The sequence below is a fragment of the Melanerpes formicivorus genome, unplaced genomic scaffold, assembly GCF_026170545.1.
Source record: "Melanerpes formicivorus ecotype bairdi unplaced genomic scaffold, bMelFor1.0.p_v2 SCAF_9, whole genome shotgun sequence".
In the NCBI taxonomy this organism is placed as follows: domain Eukaryota; kingdom Metazoa; phylum Chordata; class Aves; order Piciformes; family Picidae; genus Melanerpes; species Melanerpes formicivorus.
The window spans coordinates 698,482-713,026 of record NW_027142361.1 but is presented as its reverse complement, the minus strand read 5'-3'; the positions used below and the strand labels follow the sequence as shown (position 1 = coordinate 713,026).

At 48.2% G+C, this 14,545-nt stretch overlaps 1 protein-coding gene across 1 annotated transcript in view; it reads left to right on the top strand.

Annotated features, from left to right (window-relative positions):
- Positions 1-12,413, top strand: part of LOC137443493 (elongin-A-like) — a 61,529-nt gene extending 49,116 nt beyond the window's left edge. The window contains 1 exon segment of the mRNA XM_068143256.1: positions 12,292-12,413. Within this exon segment, the coding sequence (XP_067999357.1) occupies positions 12,292-12,413 (122 nt within the window).
- The last annotated feature ends 2,132 nt before the right edge of the window (positions 12,414-14,545 follow it).

The window sequence follows — 14,545 nt, the reverse complement described above, 5'->3', positions numbered from 1 at the left end:
GGACCCAACGAGGCTTCTCGTCACCTGTTGAAACACAAGCATACCCACGACCCCAAGTTAATAAATCATAAGACTGTTCCCATGTCCCCATTTTTGGATTCCAAACTTGAACTGGAGCATGAATCACAAAATTTTCATTTGCAAAATGTAGCTTTATAGGGATTTCTGTTTGTCGATCACTTATGGCCACAGGATTCTTCCAATTCAATACATAACATGCCTTGCTTAATAAATCATGAGGCGAAAGAACCAACTCCCCCTCTTTTTTCAGAGCACTAAGTAAACGTTTAATGTCCTGATGACGACGTTCCACTATGCCCTGGCCAGTGCTATTATAAGGAACTCCAGTGATCCATTTTGGCTCAGTAGCTGATCGGGACCGCTCGTCCGGAACCGCTCTGCTTAAGCTGTGAGTTTCTCGGGGTTTTTCTTTTGCTTTTGCTTTCCTTTCGGGGCTTCGCGGGTCGGGAGGACTGCTAGTAGGGGGAGGAGCCGGCAGGATCGTGCTCACGAGAGCCTGCACGGGTCACGGGAGCCTGACGTCAGCCGCGGCAGTTTTAAAAGCCGCCCGGGCTGTGCGCGCGGCGCCATTTTGGCTCAGTAGCTAGGCTAGCAGCCGGGTGACAAAAAAAAAAAAAAAAAAAAAAAAAAAAATAATCCCAAACAGAAAACCCGAACCTTAAACATTGCATCATGGTCGTCACTCGGACGAAGGGTAAAAAAGCAGCGTCTGCCCAGACAGAGCTGTTTCACCAACATGCTGGAGTCCAGGCTGTCAGCTGCAGAGAGTGCTTCAGCCTGGCACTTGGAATAGAGGGGGAGGGAGAGGACACCTGTGTCCGGTGTGAGCAGGTGAATTTTCTCCTCAGCATGGTGGCAGAGCTGAAGGATGAAGTGGCCGAGCTGAAGGAGGAGGTAGCTAGGCTAAGGACCATAAGGGAAAGTGAAAGGGAGTTAGACTTGCAGGAGAAGGCTCTGCAGATCTCCCCTGCTGAGGGAAGGGTTTCTGGAGGCAGAGAGGGATGGATACGGGTCCCTGCCAGGGGTGGCAAGAGAAATCCACCCCGACCCTCTCCTCCTCCTCCTCTGCCCTTGCATAATAAGTATGAGGCCCTGCAGGCTGAGGGCAGTAAGGATGAGAGGGCTGAGGCTGAAGAGCAGCCATCCAGAGGGGAGCCTAAGGCCAAGCGGACCCCACCAGCTGTAACGGCCGGCTCTGGGGGGAAGCCTAAGCCCAAGCGGTCCCCACCGGCTATAACGACTAGCTCCACAAAGAAAGGGAGAAGGGTTATAGTTGTTGGGGACTCTCTCCTGGGGGGTACTGAGGGACCCATATGTCGTCCCGACCCATCCCACAGGGAGGTCTGCTCCCTACCAGGGGCAGGGGTTAGGGACATTGCGAAGAGATTCCCTGAATTAATCCAGCCCACTGACTATTACCCTCTGATGGTAATACAGGCTGGGAGTGATGAGATTGACAGGAAGGGCACTAGGACAATTAAGAAGGAATTCAGGGCCCTTGGACAATTGATTGATGGGGCAGGAGCTCAAGTGGTGTTCTGCTCAATTCCTTCAGTGTCAGGGGTGTACACTGAGAGGAATGGGAGAACCCACACCATCAACAATTGGCTCAGGGGATGGTGCCAGCGGCAGAACTTTGGGTTCTATGACCACGGGGCAACTTTCACTGCACCTGACCTGCTGGGTCCTGATGGGGTGCATCTATCTAGAAGGGGTAAAAGAGTCCTGGCACTGGAGTTGGCAGGGCTCATTAGGAGGGCTTTAAACTAGGTCTGAAGGGGGTGGGTGAGGCAATCGGTCCCTCTGCAGAGGTAAGAGTAGGGCGCAAGGTAGGGTCAGTTGAGAAGTCAGGAACCCAGCTGCGATGCATGTACACCAATGCACGCAGCCTGGGCAACAAGCAAGAGGAGTTGGAGGTCCTAATCCATCAGGGCGACTATGATGTAGTCGCCATCTCAGAAACTTGGTGGGACAGCACCCACGATTGGAGTGCTACAATGGGGGGTTACAGGCTCTTTAGGAGGGACAGGCGAGGGAGAAGAGGAGGAGGGGTGGCTCTGTATATTAGAGAGTCAATCTCTGCCACACAACTTGTGGTGGAAGATGAGGTAGTTGAGAGCCTGTGGGTCAAAATCAGAGGACAACCTAACAAGTCTGACATCCTGATTGGAATCTGTTACAGACCACCCAACCAGGATGAGGCGGCTGATGAGTTGTTCTACAAGCAACTGGAGGCTGTCTCAAGATCATCTGATCTTGTCCTTGTTGGTGACTTCAACCTCCCAGATATCTGCTGGGAACTTAATTCAGCAGGGAGGAGGCAGTCCAGAAGATTCCTGGAGCGAATGGAGGACTGCTTCCTGACACAGCTGTTAAGCGAGCCTACCAGGGGACAGGCTCTGCTTGACCTGCTGTTCTGCAATAGGGAAGGGCTGGTGGGAGATGTGATCGTGGGAGGCTGCCTAGGGTGCAGTGACCACGAGATAGTGAAGTTTTCATTATGCAGGGAGATTGGGAGGAGCACCAACAGAACCTCCACCTTGGACTTCCGAAGGGCGAACTTCAGCCTATTTAAAAAACTTGTCTGCAAAGTCCCCTGGGTACCAGCCCTCATGAACCAAGGGGTTCAGGAGGGTTGGACCTACTTCAAACAGGAGCTCTTGAAGGCACAGGAATTGGCGGTTCCCATGTGCCGGAAGGCAAGCCGGCGGGGAAGGCGACCAGCCTGGATGAGCAAGCAGCTCCTGGAGGATTTAAGGGGGAAGAGGAGGCTGTATCACCTTTGGAAGGAGGGGAAGGCTTCTCGAGGTATGTTCAAGGAAGCTGTTAGATTATGTAGGAATAAAATTAGGGAGGCTAAGGCCCAGCTGGAACTGAAGCTGGCCACCTCAGTCAAAGATAATAAAAAGCATTTTTATAAATATATTAACAATAAGAAGAAGGGCAGGAAGAACCTGAACTCCCTAGTGGACCTGGAGGGGAACACAGTTACTGAGGATGAGGATAAAGCTGAGGTCCTGAACACCTTCTTTACCTCAATGTTTAACAGCAAGGCAGCAGGAGTTCAGGACGAGTGGTCTCCGGAGCTGGGCGTTGGGGTCGGGGAGCAGAGTAATACCCTGGAAATCCATGAGGAGTTAGTTCGGGACCTGCTGAGCCACTTGGATATCCACAAGTCCATGGGACCAGATGGGATCCATCCTAGGGTGCTGAGAGAGCTGGCGGATGTGCTAGCTAGGCCACTCTCCATCATTTTCCTCCAGTCCTGGCTCACTGGTGAGGTCCCAGATGACTGGAAACTGGCCAACGTGGTCCCCATCCACAAGAAGGGTCGGATGGAGGAACCTGGAAACTACAGGCCAGTCAGCCTGACCTCAGTGCCAGGGAAAGTGATGGAGCAGATTATCCTGGCAGCAATAACTGCGCACCTGAAGGATGGCCAAGGGCTCAGGTCCAGCCAACATGGATTCAGGAAGGGCAGATCCTGCCTCTCCAACCTGATCTCTTTCTATGATCAGGTGACCCGCCTGGTGGATGTGGGGAGGCCTGTGGATGTGGTCTACCTAGACTTCAGCAAGGCCTTTGACACCGTCCCCCACAGCAAACTGCTGACTAAGCTGTCAGCCTGTGGATTGGACCACTACACTCTGTGCTGGGTTAGGAACTGGCTGGAGGGCCGGGCCCAGAGAGTGGTCGTGAACGGTGCCGCATCCAGCTGGAGGCCAGTCACCAGTGGTGTCCCCCAGGGATCAGTGCTGGGCCCTGTCCTCTTCAACATATTCATTGATGATCTGGATGAAGGGGTAGAGTCAGTCATCAGCAAGTTTGCAGATGACACAAAGTTAGGGGCAGATGTTAGTCAATTAGAGGGTAGAAAGGCTCTGCAGAGGGACCTCGACCGACTGGAAAGATGGGCAGAGTCCAATGGGATGGCTTTCAACAAGTCCAAGTGCCGAGTGCTGCACTTTGGCTATGGCAATCCCATGCAGAGGTATAGGCTGGGGTCGGAGTGGCTGGAGAGCTCCCAGACAGAGAGGGACCTGGGTGTGCTGATCGACAGCCACCTGAATATGAGCCAGCAGTGTGCTCAGGTGGCCAGGAGGGCCAATAGCATTCTGGCCTGCATTAGGAATAGTGTGGCCAGCAGGAGCAGGGAGGTCATAGTGCCCCTGTACTCTGCTCTGGTTAGGCCGCACCTTGAGTACTGTGTCCAGTTCTGGGCTCCTCAGTTTAAGAAGGACATTGAGACACTTGAGCGTGTCCAGAGAAGGGCAACAAGGCTGGTGAGAGGCCTTGAACACAAGCCCTATGAGGAGAGGCTGAGGGAGCTGGGATTGTTTAGCCTGGAGAAGAGGAGGCTCAGGGGTGACCTTATTGCCCTCTACAACTACCTGAAGGGTGGTTGTAGCCAGGAGGGAGTTGGCCTCTTCTCCCAGGCAACCAGCACCAGAACAAGGGGACACAGTCTCAAGCTGCGCCAGGGGAGGTTCAGACTCGAGGTGAGGAGGAAGTTCTTCACCGAGCGAGTCATTCGGCATTGGAATGGGTTGCCCAGGGAGGTGGTTGAGTCATCGACCCTGGAGGCGTTCAAGGGGAGATTGGACGTGGCACTTGGTGCCATGGTCTAGTCATGGGGTCTGCGGTGTCAGGTTGGACTCGATGATCCTCGAGGTCCTTTCCAACCTAAGTGATACTGTGATACTGTGATACTGTGATATGGTGAATGTTCCACTGAGTCAGAAATTGCTCACTTTGCTTACAAACGTAACCAGGGCCATTGTCCGTTTTCACAGTGTGAGGGACTCCCAATACTGCAAAAGCTTGCAACCAATGTTGCTTTACAGCTCGAAAAGCGGTAGATGTAAGGGCGGTTGCCCACACAGCATGACTATGGGTGTCTACCGACACATGAATATATTTCAAACGGCCAAAAGATGGATATTCAGTAATGTCTGTCTGCCAGATAGAACGAGGCTCAAGCCCACGAGGGTTAACTCCATGGTTTTGCAAAGAAGGAAGACGTGCGCAATCAGGGCAGGCAGCAACAATGTCCTGTGCCTGTCCCTTGGTAAGGTTAAACTCCTTCTGCAGTCCTCGCGACGATTGGTGAAAAAATTCACGAGACCGATGGGCAGCGTCAAAATTTTGTAAAGACAAAGCTCCAGAGACAAGTCGATCAATGACAGCATTGCCCTCAGTAAATATCCCCGGAAGGTTAGTGTGACTGCGTATGTGGGTGCACCAAAGTTTGCAAGTACGTTCTTCCAAAAGACCCTTAAGTTGTACTGTTAGGCTTGCAATGCGAGGAGTACCTATTTTGCCTATAACAGCACAATCAACTCGACATAAAACGCTGATTACATATTGAGAATCAGAAATCAAATTCAAAGGCAAAGTACTAAAGACAGTCAAAGCCTGTACAACTGCTTGCAATTCTAGAATTTGTACAGAGCAGCCAGGTTCAGACCAAATCTGTTGGTTCCATTTATCACTATCTTTCCACACAAATCCATACTTTCCTGTTTTCCCATTAGCATCGGTAAATACAGTTGGAGCATCCACCAATGGTTTTTGTGCAATAACTGGACCTCTTGATATTATTGAGGTTGTTTTAAAAAGAGGATGTGAGGGATAATGTACAGACAGTTCAACACCAAAAGTTGCCAGTGCAAAAGAAACTGATGCCTCAGACCATTCATGAACCAAACTCACAGTTTTCCATGGCAGAACAAAAAGAGATGGTTCAATTCCAAACACCAAGCGAACTCTTTCTTTAGCTTTTAACAACAAGAGTCCAATGTAGTCTGGTAGTGATACAACAGATGAAGTCGTTTGAAAAGAGGGAAAAACCCATTCTAGAATAGCCAAGCATGTTGGCAAAAGCTGTACAATAACTGCTGATCGATTCTTTTCTGGGCCATAAATAACAATCTGTATAGGGTATTCAGGATCATACCGGAAAACCTGTTGACAAGCAATCTTGTATTCAATAATTTCTAGGGCCATTTGAGCATCTCGAGACAAGCTACGAGGTTCAGAGGGGTGAACAGAATCCCTAAGCAATTCAAACAAAGGGGCTAAATCTTCATTAGTAATACCACACCATGTGCGAATCCATTGTATGTCTCCTACCAATTTCTGCACATCATTAACAATTTTGATGTCTTTGTATAATTTAAGTTTTCCTGGACGAACCCTTGTCTCTGTTACTGACATTCCAAGATAGAGCCAAGGGCTAGTCCTCTGTATTTTTTCGGGTGCTATGGAAAGACCATAGCATCGAAGGGTGTCAATCAAAGAAGTTTCCATCTGTGAATCAATCTCATCTTCACTGGCTAGCAAGATGTCATCCATATAATGATATAAAATAACATTTGAATACTGTTGTTTCCATTGTGAAAGAGCTAGATCTACATACCATTGACAAATTGTTGGTGAATTACGCATGCCCTGAGGCAGTACCGTCCACTCATACCTGAGTGTGGGTTGAGAAGTATTTTTGCGCGGCACACTAAACGCAAAGCGTTCCGTATCCAATGGGTGTAAAGGTATAGAAAAGAAACAGTCCTTCAAATCTATTATCAACAGTTTCCATTCCTTGGGTAATGCTACAGGAGAGGGTAAGCCTGGTTGTAAAGCCCCCATTGGTTTCATCAAAGCATTAACTGCCCTTAAGTCATGCAGAAGTCTCCATTTCCCTGATTTTTTCTTAATTACAAAAATAGGTGTGTTCCATTCACTCACAGAGGGTTTAATATGGCCAAGTCTTAACTGTTCTTTAACTAGTTCTTCCAGGGGTTGTAACGTTTCCTCTGAAAGCGGCCACTGAGGTACCCAAACTGGATCATTTGAGATCCATTGAAGTTTTAAAGCGGGTAACCCCTGGCCCTCAGCAGCCGCCATTAAAAACTTTGAGTTTGTAACATAAGACCCCACTGGGACATAACATCGCGTCCTATAATCCATAGTGGTGTACACATAATGTAGGGCTTTACCCAAGCCTGCCTTTTTTCCTTAACATCTTCAACACACACAAATTGAGTGCTTTGTTTTGTTCGAGAGTCACCACCAATGCCACTGACTATTGTATGAGCGTTGTGAATTGGCCAATGTTTAGGCCATGCCGACACAGGGCCACCTCTGTCAAAGATGATAAAAAGCATTTTTATAAATATATTAACAATAAGAAGAAGGGCGAGAAGAACCTCCACTCCTTATTGGACTTGGAGGGGAATACGGTGACTGAATACGAGGAATAGGCTGAGGTCCTGAACGCCTTCTTTGCCTCAATTTTTAACAGCAAGGCAGGAGTTCAGGACGAATGGCCTCCGGAGCTGGGCGATGGGGTCGGGGAGCAGTGTAATGCCCCGGAAATCCATGAGGAATTAGTTTGGGACCTGCTGAGCCACTTGGACACTCAAAAGACCATGGGACAGGATGGGATCCCGCCTAGGGTGCTGAGAGAGCTGGCAAAGCTGCTGGCCAAGCCACTCTCCATCATTTTCCTCCAGTCCTGGCTCACTGGAGAGGTCCCAGGTGACTGGAAACCGGCCAATGTGGTCCCCATCCACAAGAAGGGTCGGATGGAGGAACCTGGAAACTACAGGCCAGTCAGCCTGACCTCAGTGCCAGGCCTTTGACACCGTCCCCCACAGCAAACTGCTGTCTAAGCTGTCAGCTCGTGGCTTGGAGCACAACACTCTGTGCTGGGTATTGATTCCCATCTCCATTGCCTCCCATAAGGAACTGGCTGGAGGGCTGAGCCCAGAGAGTGGTGGTGAAAGGTGCCACATCCAGCTGGCGGCCAGTCACCAGTGGAGTCCCCCAGGGATCAGTACTGGGCCCCGTCCTCTTCAACATCTTCATTGATGATCTGGATGAGGGGGTTGAGTAAGTCATCAGCAAGTTTGCAGATGACACCAAATTAGGAGCAGATGTTAGTCAGTTAGAGGGTAGAAAGGCTCTGCAGAGGAACCTCGACCGACTGGACAGATGGGCAGAATCCAATGGGATGACATTTAACAAGTCCAAGTGCCGGGTGCTGCACTTTGGCTATGGCAATCCCATGCAGAGCTACAGGATGGGGTCACGGTGGCTGGAGAGCTCCCAGACAGAGAGGGACCTGGGGGGACTGATCGACAGCCACCTGAACATGAGCCAGCAGTGTGCTCAGGTGGCCAAGAAGGCCAATGGCATCCTGGCCTGCATTATGAATAATGTGGCCAGCAGGAGCAGGGAAGTCATTGTGCTCCTGTACTCTGCATTGGTTAGGCCGCACCTTGAGTACTGTGTCAAGTTCTGGGCCCCTCAGTTTAAGAAGGACATCGAGACACTTGAACGTGTCCAGAGAAGGGCAACAAGGCTGGTGAGAGGCCTTGAACACAAGCCTTATGAGGAGAGACTGAGGGAGCTGGGGCTGCTTAGCCTGGAGAGGAGGAGACTCAGGGGTGACCTCATTACTCTCTACAACCACCTGAAGGGGGGTTGTAAACAGGCAGAGGTTGGTCTCTTCTCCCAGGCAGCCAGCACCAGAACAAGAGGACACAGTCTCAGGCTGCGCCAGGGGAGGTTCAGGCTGGAGGTCAGGAGGAGGTTTTACACAGAGAGAGTGATTGCCCATTGGAATGGACTGCCCGGGGAGGTGGTGGAGTCGCCATCACTGGAGGTGTTCAGGAGGAGACTTGACAGGGTGCTTGGTTACATGGGTTAGTTGATTAGGTGGTGTTTGGTGATAGGTTGGACGCGATGATCTTGAAGGTCTCTTCCAACCTGGTTTATTCTATTCTACAACTACCTGAAAGGTGGTTGTAGCCAGGAAGGGGTTGGTCTCTTCTCCCAGGCAACCAGCACCAGAACAAGGGGACACAGTCTCAAGCTGCGCCAGAGGAGGTTTAGACTCGAGGTGAGGAGAAAGTTCTTCACCGAGCGAGTCGTTCGTCATTGGAATGGGCTGCCCAGGGAGGTGGTGGAGTCACCGTCTCTGGAGGCGTTCAAGAGGAGATTGGAGGTGGCACTTGGTGCCATGGTTTAGTCATGAGGTCTGTGGTGACAGGTTGGACTCCATCCTTGAGGTCTCTTCTAACCTTAGTTATACTGTGATACCTTTCTGATGATGAAAAGAAATATGCTTTGTTCACAGACGGTTCCTGTCGTCTTGTTGGAAACAAGCGAAGGTGGAAGTCTGCAGTGTGGAGTCCAACACGCCGAGTTGCAGAAGGAAAGGATGGAGAAGGAGAATCCAGTCAGTTCGCAGAGGTAAAAGCTGTCCATCTAGCTCTCGACGTAGCTGAACGTGAGAGATGGCCAAAGCTTTATCTCTACACCGACTCATGGATGGTAGCCAATGCTCTATGGGGTTGGCTAAAGAACTGGAAGAAGAATGGTTGGCAGAGGAAAGGAAAACCTATTTGGGCAGCTGACCTGTGGCAGGACATTGCTGATCGAGTCCAGAGAATTCCAGTGAAGGTGAGACACATCGATGCTCACATTCCTAAGAGCAAAGCTACTGAGGAACAGCAACACAACCATCAGGCAGATCTAGCTGCAAGAGTTTCTCAAGTAGACATGGACTCTAATCTTGATCTCGACTGGAAACACTGAGGTGAAATATTCTTAGCTCGGTGGGCTCATGATTCGTCAGGACATCAAGGCAGAGATGCAACATACCAATGGGCTCGTGACAGATCCATAGACATTTCCATGGATGCTATCACACAAGTCATCCATGACTGTGACATTTGTGCTGCTATTAAGCAGGCAAAACGACTTAAGCCCTTGTGGTATGGTGACAGATGGTCCAAGTACAAGTATGGTGAAGCTTGGCAGATTGACTACATCACTCTACCACGTTCTCGTTCTGGTAAGCAATACGTGCTTACTATGGTAGAGGCAAACACTGGATGGTTGGAAACTTATCCAGTTCCACATGCAACTGCAAGCAACACCATTCTCGGTCTGGAGAGACAGATCCTGTGGAGACACAGAACTCTAGAGAGGATTGAGTCAGACAACGGAACTCATTTCAAGAACAACCTTGTAAGGAACTGGGCAAAAGAGCACGGCATTGAGTGGATATTCCATATTCCCTACTATGCACCAGCTTCTGGGAAGATTGAACGCTACAACGGTTTGTTGAAGACTACTCTTAAAGCCATGGGGGGTGGATCTTTGAAAAACTGGGAAAAACATTTAGCACAAGCAACCTGGCTGGTAAATAGTAGAGGTTCAGTGAACCGAGCTGGACCTGCACATTCAGATCTGCTACAGAAAGTAGAAGGTGATAGAGTTCCTGTTGTTAGAGAAAAGAATCTGTTAGGTAAAACTGTTTGGGTATTTTCACCCTCAGGAGAGGTTAAGCCTGTCCGAGGGGTGGTTTCAGCTGAAGGTCTGGGTCACACTTATTGGGTAATGCAAGAGAATGGTGAAATTCAGTGTATTCCACAAAGTAACTTAACTTTAGCTGAAAGAGTTTAATTTCAAACTGTTGTGCAACTACATCACATCGAAAGGAAGAATCAACGAGGAATCTACGGTGCACGAACCCTGAGATCCCTGAGAGCCCTGAGTCAACTAAGAGACCCTGAGAATCCCTATTTCCCTTTTCTTCACTTTGTCGGCGAAGAGATAAACTGTTTTCCATTTTTCTCATTTTCTGATTTTCGTGGACTTTTGAATCATCTACATCTGAGTATAACCAGAATGGACTATGAAGTTTACTTACGAACTGTAAATATTGTTTTGGATTGGATGGACAGTATGAACAGCCAATGAAATTGTTTAGAAGGGGTGGACTGTGACCGTTTGAGGCTGTGCCTTTAAGAAAAGAGACAGTGCTGGGATACTCTGGCTGAATGTTTTGGAATATTAACAAAAACAGTCAGATATTCTAAACTGATTTCATTGTGTTACAGTTTGAGCTGGGTGCCCCCCTGCAATGTTTACTTCCTGTGTCCAGAGGTCCAGCCCAGAGGGGTGGACACAGGAAATTATGTAGTATTTCATACCACAATCCTTTGCACCACTATAAGATCCAGTGCGGAGTCTAGCACTATCTCTTTTCTTCCTCCTCCGTCAGCTGGTAACTGGGGGAGATGTCTCCTGGCTTTGGGCCTGGCTAGGCCCAAGGCCACGGGGGGATGGGCAGTCTCAGATCTGGCCAGCTGAGACTAGCCTAGCAGTGGGAGGGGGAAGAAGGAGCCCTGGGGGTCTTGGGTGTACCCTCAGGTGGGGATGGGATCTCTCTGGGTCTGTTTTGGGATCTTTCTTTGTAACTGCGCTTTTGGCTTTCTGTAAAAGTTCACCGCTTTCTATTTAAACTTTCCATCATTTTTGCAATCCATTTGTCTGAGTCTTTATTGTTGCCAGGGGTGGGGAAGGGGGCTGCCTCAACCCAGCACACATTGGTAGATTGGTAGAATGCAACTTTAAGTTTTGAGTTCAGTTGGAGCTTTCCTCAGTTCGCTCCTTTCCTTCTCCCTTTCCAGCTTGTCTGCTTCTGGGCTCCCTGCAGAGTGACCCTGAACCGATAAGGCCTACTAACAGTCTGCTTTATGAATCTTCTGCCTTATTTCTCTCTTTCTAACCCTCTTTGGGGAAAAAGGGGAGAGAAGGGGGTACAGGGGGGGAACCCTCCTCCTCTGGAGGGAATTTTGTTCCTGTATTATTGTTGGTTTTTTTTACTTTGCTGTATGTTTCCTTATATATGTTGTAAATACTGTAAATTGTGTACATATCCTGCATTCTCCAAATTGCTTGTAAAATATAGCAGTTTTTTTCCTTTTGCTTCTCTGGCTGGCTAGCTGTGGTTTTTTTCTTCCTCTTTGTGGGGGAGAGAAGGCTAGGCCCTTCTCTCCAAACCACCACACTATGCATGAAATGGGCAGTTCAAGAAGAATAGAAACCACTTTCCACTTCCTGCCAGTGTGTGTTTTACAGCATTCAGGAATGTTTGCCATCCTGTTAGCAGTTGAGCCCATGAAAGCTGAGCTTGACTGCTCTTCCACTGCTCTGCCATTTAAACAGTGTCTGTGGTAGGAAGAGAAAATACTTTTGAGGTAAAGTGTTCTTGGGTGACGCTGCTCAGAAGGCATGTGAAGTTGCAGGAGCTAAGCTCTTCTCAGGAGCCATGTAGGTGTTCAAATACTAGATTAAGTCCTGGGCCAAAGCCAGCAAGGAGTTTAGGGTTTGGTGTGATCCTTCTGGGTGGATTTAGAGAGCTCAGTGAACTGCCTTATGCATGCTGATGTCAGTTGTTGCTGTTCCAGTGATCAGTATTTCAGCTGCTGCTGAAGCAAGATGCAACTGGCGTCCCCGTCAGCAAGGAGGACGTTGAAGCTCTGAGCATGGTGCCACTGGCTGCCTGGTACCTGGAGATCTCTGAGGATTTCTGGTAGCCATAGCAGAGGGAGAAGAGATCCCTTCACCCTGAAAATCTCAACCTTGCCATCTGAAGGCTCAAAAAATATCTTTGCCAGGGTTTAGGGTGGTGAAAATTCTGGGTTAATAAGTAAAAAGACATTTCTAAATATACTGGTTTGGGGGGCAAAAGCCCCAAACACAACATCACACAATAAAAACAAAGAACAAAGCATAAAAGACAGCAAACAAAAAAAGCCCCTCAATAACAGAAAAACCACACACAGACAAAACTCAAGAAACCAAACACAAACCAAACAACAAAACCCCAAAATAACCAATGTGGATTGCCTGGTTCTATTTGTTTTTTCCCTCTCTGCCCTTACTGACAGGAGAGGTCTTTGATTGGGTGATTGAAGGTCTTGGCTAGACAGCCTGCTGTTCCGCTTGCAGCTATCCCCAACACTCAGCATAGGTTTTATTCCTCCCACAGAGTTGCCAAAGGCAGTATTCACAAGATAATTTATTCAAGATCTTTTCCCTGTAGTTGTAACTTGTTATTTGCACTGGAGGAACAAGTCTAGTTCTCTCCAGATCTGTAGTGCCTGCTTGTGACAAGGGAAGGAGGAGTAGCTTCAAGGAGTACCTTGTTCCCTGGTTCACCATCTATAGGAGAAATGGTCTTTTTCTTTTTTCTTGGAAAGCTGAGCATTGCTGTGGATGGTTGTGTTGTTTTGTTTTGCTTTATTTGTCAGAAATCTCCACATGAGCAATTCTTCCCTCCAGCCCCCAACGCATTACCTTCTGCTCGGCCCAGTCAGTTGAGTGGAAAAAGTCAGTGATGTCTGCTCATGATTAATCAGCTTTGATCTGTTGTATGGGTTGAGCTCAGCATTAGTGTCGTTTCCCTCTGTTTTTCAGTGGGTTTGGTGCTGCTGTTCAGCGCTGAAACTCTTTGGGTAGGTAGGTGGTGGGATCACTCTCCACAGCTGTGCTACTTGGCAGGAGAACAGGAATAAATATTCTTCCTCCTGCTTAATAGAAGGGATGTGCTATGTACAGAGATGTATTGCTTTCCACTCTCTTAAGAGTTTCTAGTACATTTATTGTGCTTTTAAAATTGTTTTGTGCACTTGTGAGTTGCATCCTTACACAATTGCTGGATCTTCTGTCTCTCAACTTCTTCACAGGGCTGCGCTACATTTAATTCTGTGATACAATAATTTCATTTGGTTACATTCGTTGTTTCTAAAACTTTAACCTTAATCTGTAGCAAAAAAGGGGCCTCTGTGACAGCATACATTTTAGAGAGAGAATTGCAGGCTTTTCTGAAAATAAATATAATCTGTGGAGATTTGGGATCTAAACCAAAACCAATCAAACAAAAAAACATGAAACCCTGTCACTGGTTGATGCTGTCCCCTTAAGAAAGGGAATATGGTGGACGGATGTTGGTAAACGAAAGAAGAATCTAAGCTAATTTCATTGGTGAAGTGGGAGGAAGCACCTTCTGAACTGGGAGTGCAGGAAGGTATACTGGGCTTTCCAGCACTTTTCTGCAGTCTTGCTTCCACCTCTCCTTCGGGCAGCCGCTTGCAGCTCCTGGGCTTTCTGCCAAGGCTTCGGCCTTGAAAACTGATAAGCTACCAGGCCTGTATTAACTGCTTTCCAATTAACGCAAGTGCTTCTAACCTTTTTTTTTTTTTCTCTTTTCTTTCTCTTTCTATCCCACTCTGGGGAAAGGGGGAAAGAGGGGAGAGCGGAGGTGGGAAAACCCCCCTCAGCAGAGGGGGGGGGACTCTCATTTCTGTGCTACTTTATTGTATATCTTTGTATATATTGTAAATATTATAAATTTGTATATATTTCCCCTGCATATCCTACATTGCTTTGTAAATATACAGCTCCACTGCTTTGCTAATTCAGCTGTGAGGTTTTTTTTCCTTTCCCTTCAATTTTCTTTCCCTTTACTTTACAGGGGGGAGGGAGGAGGCTTCTTGGCCTTACCCTTCCAACCCCACGACATTTCCAAATATACAAAGGAATGTACTAATCACAGAAGACTGTTTGAGCAGATGGACATGCAAAAGCAAAGTCTCTCATGGCCTAGAACCATAAAGATGATGAGAAGTTGTGTTCTTCAAGATGGAGCATCCTGGAATCTGAGGTC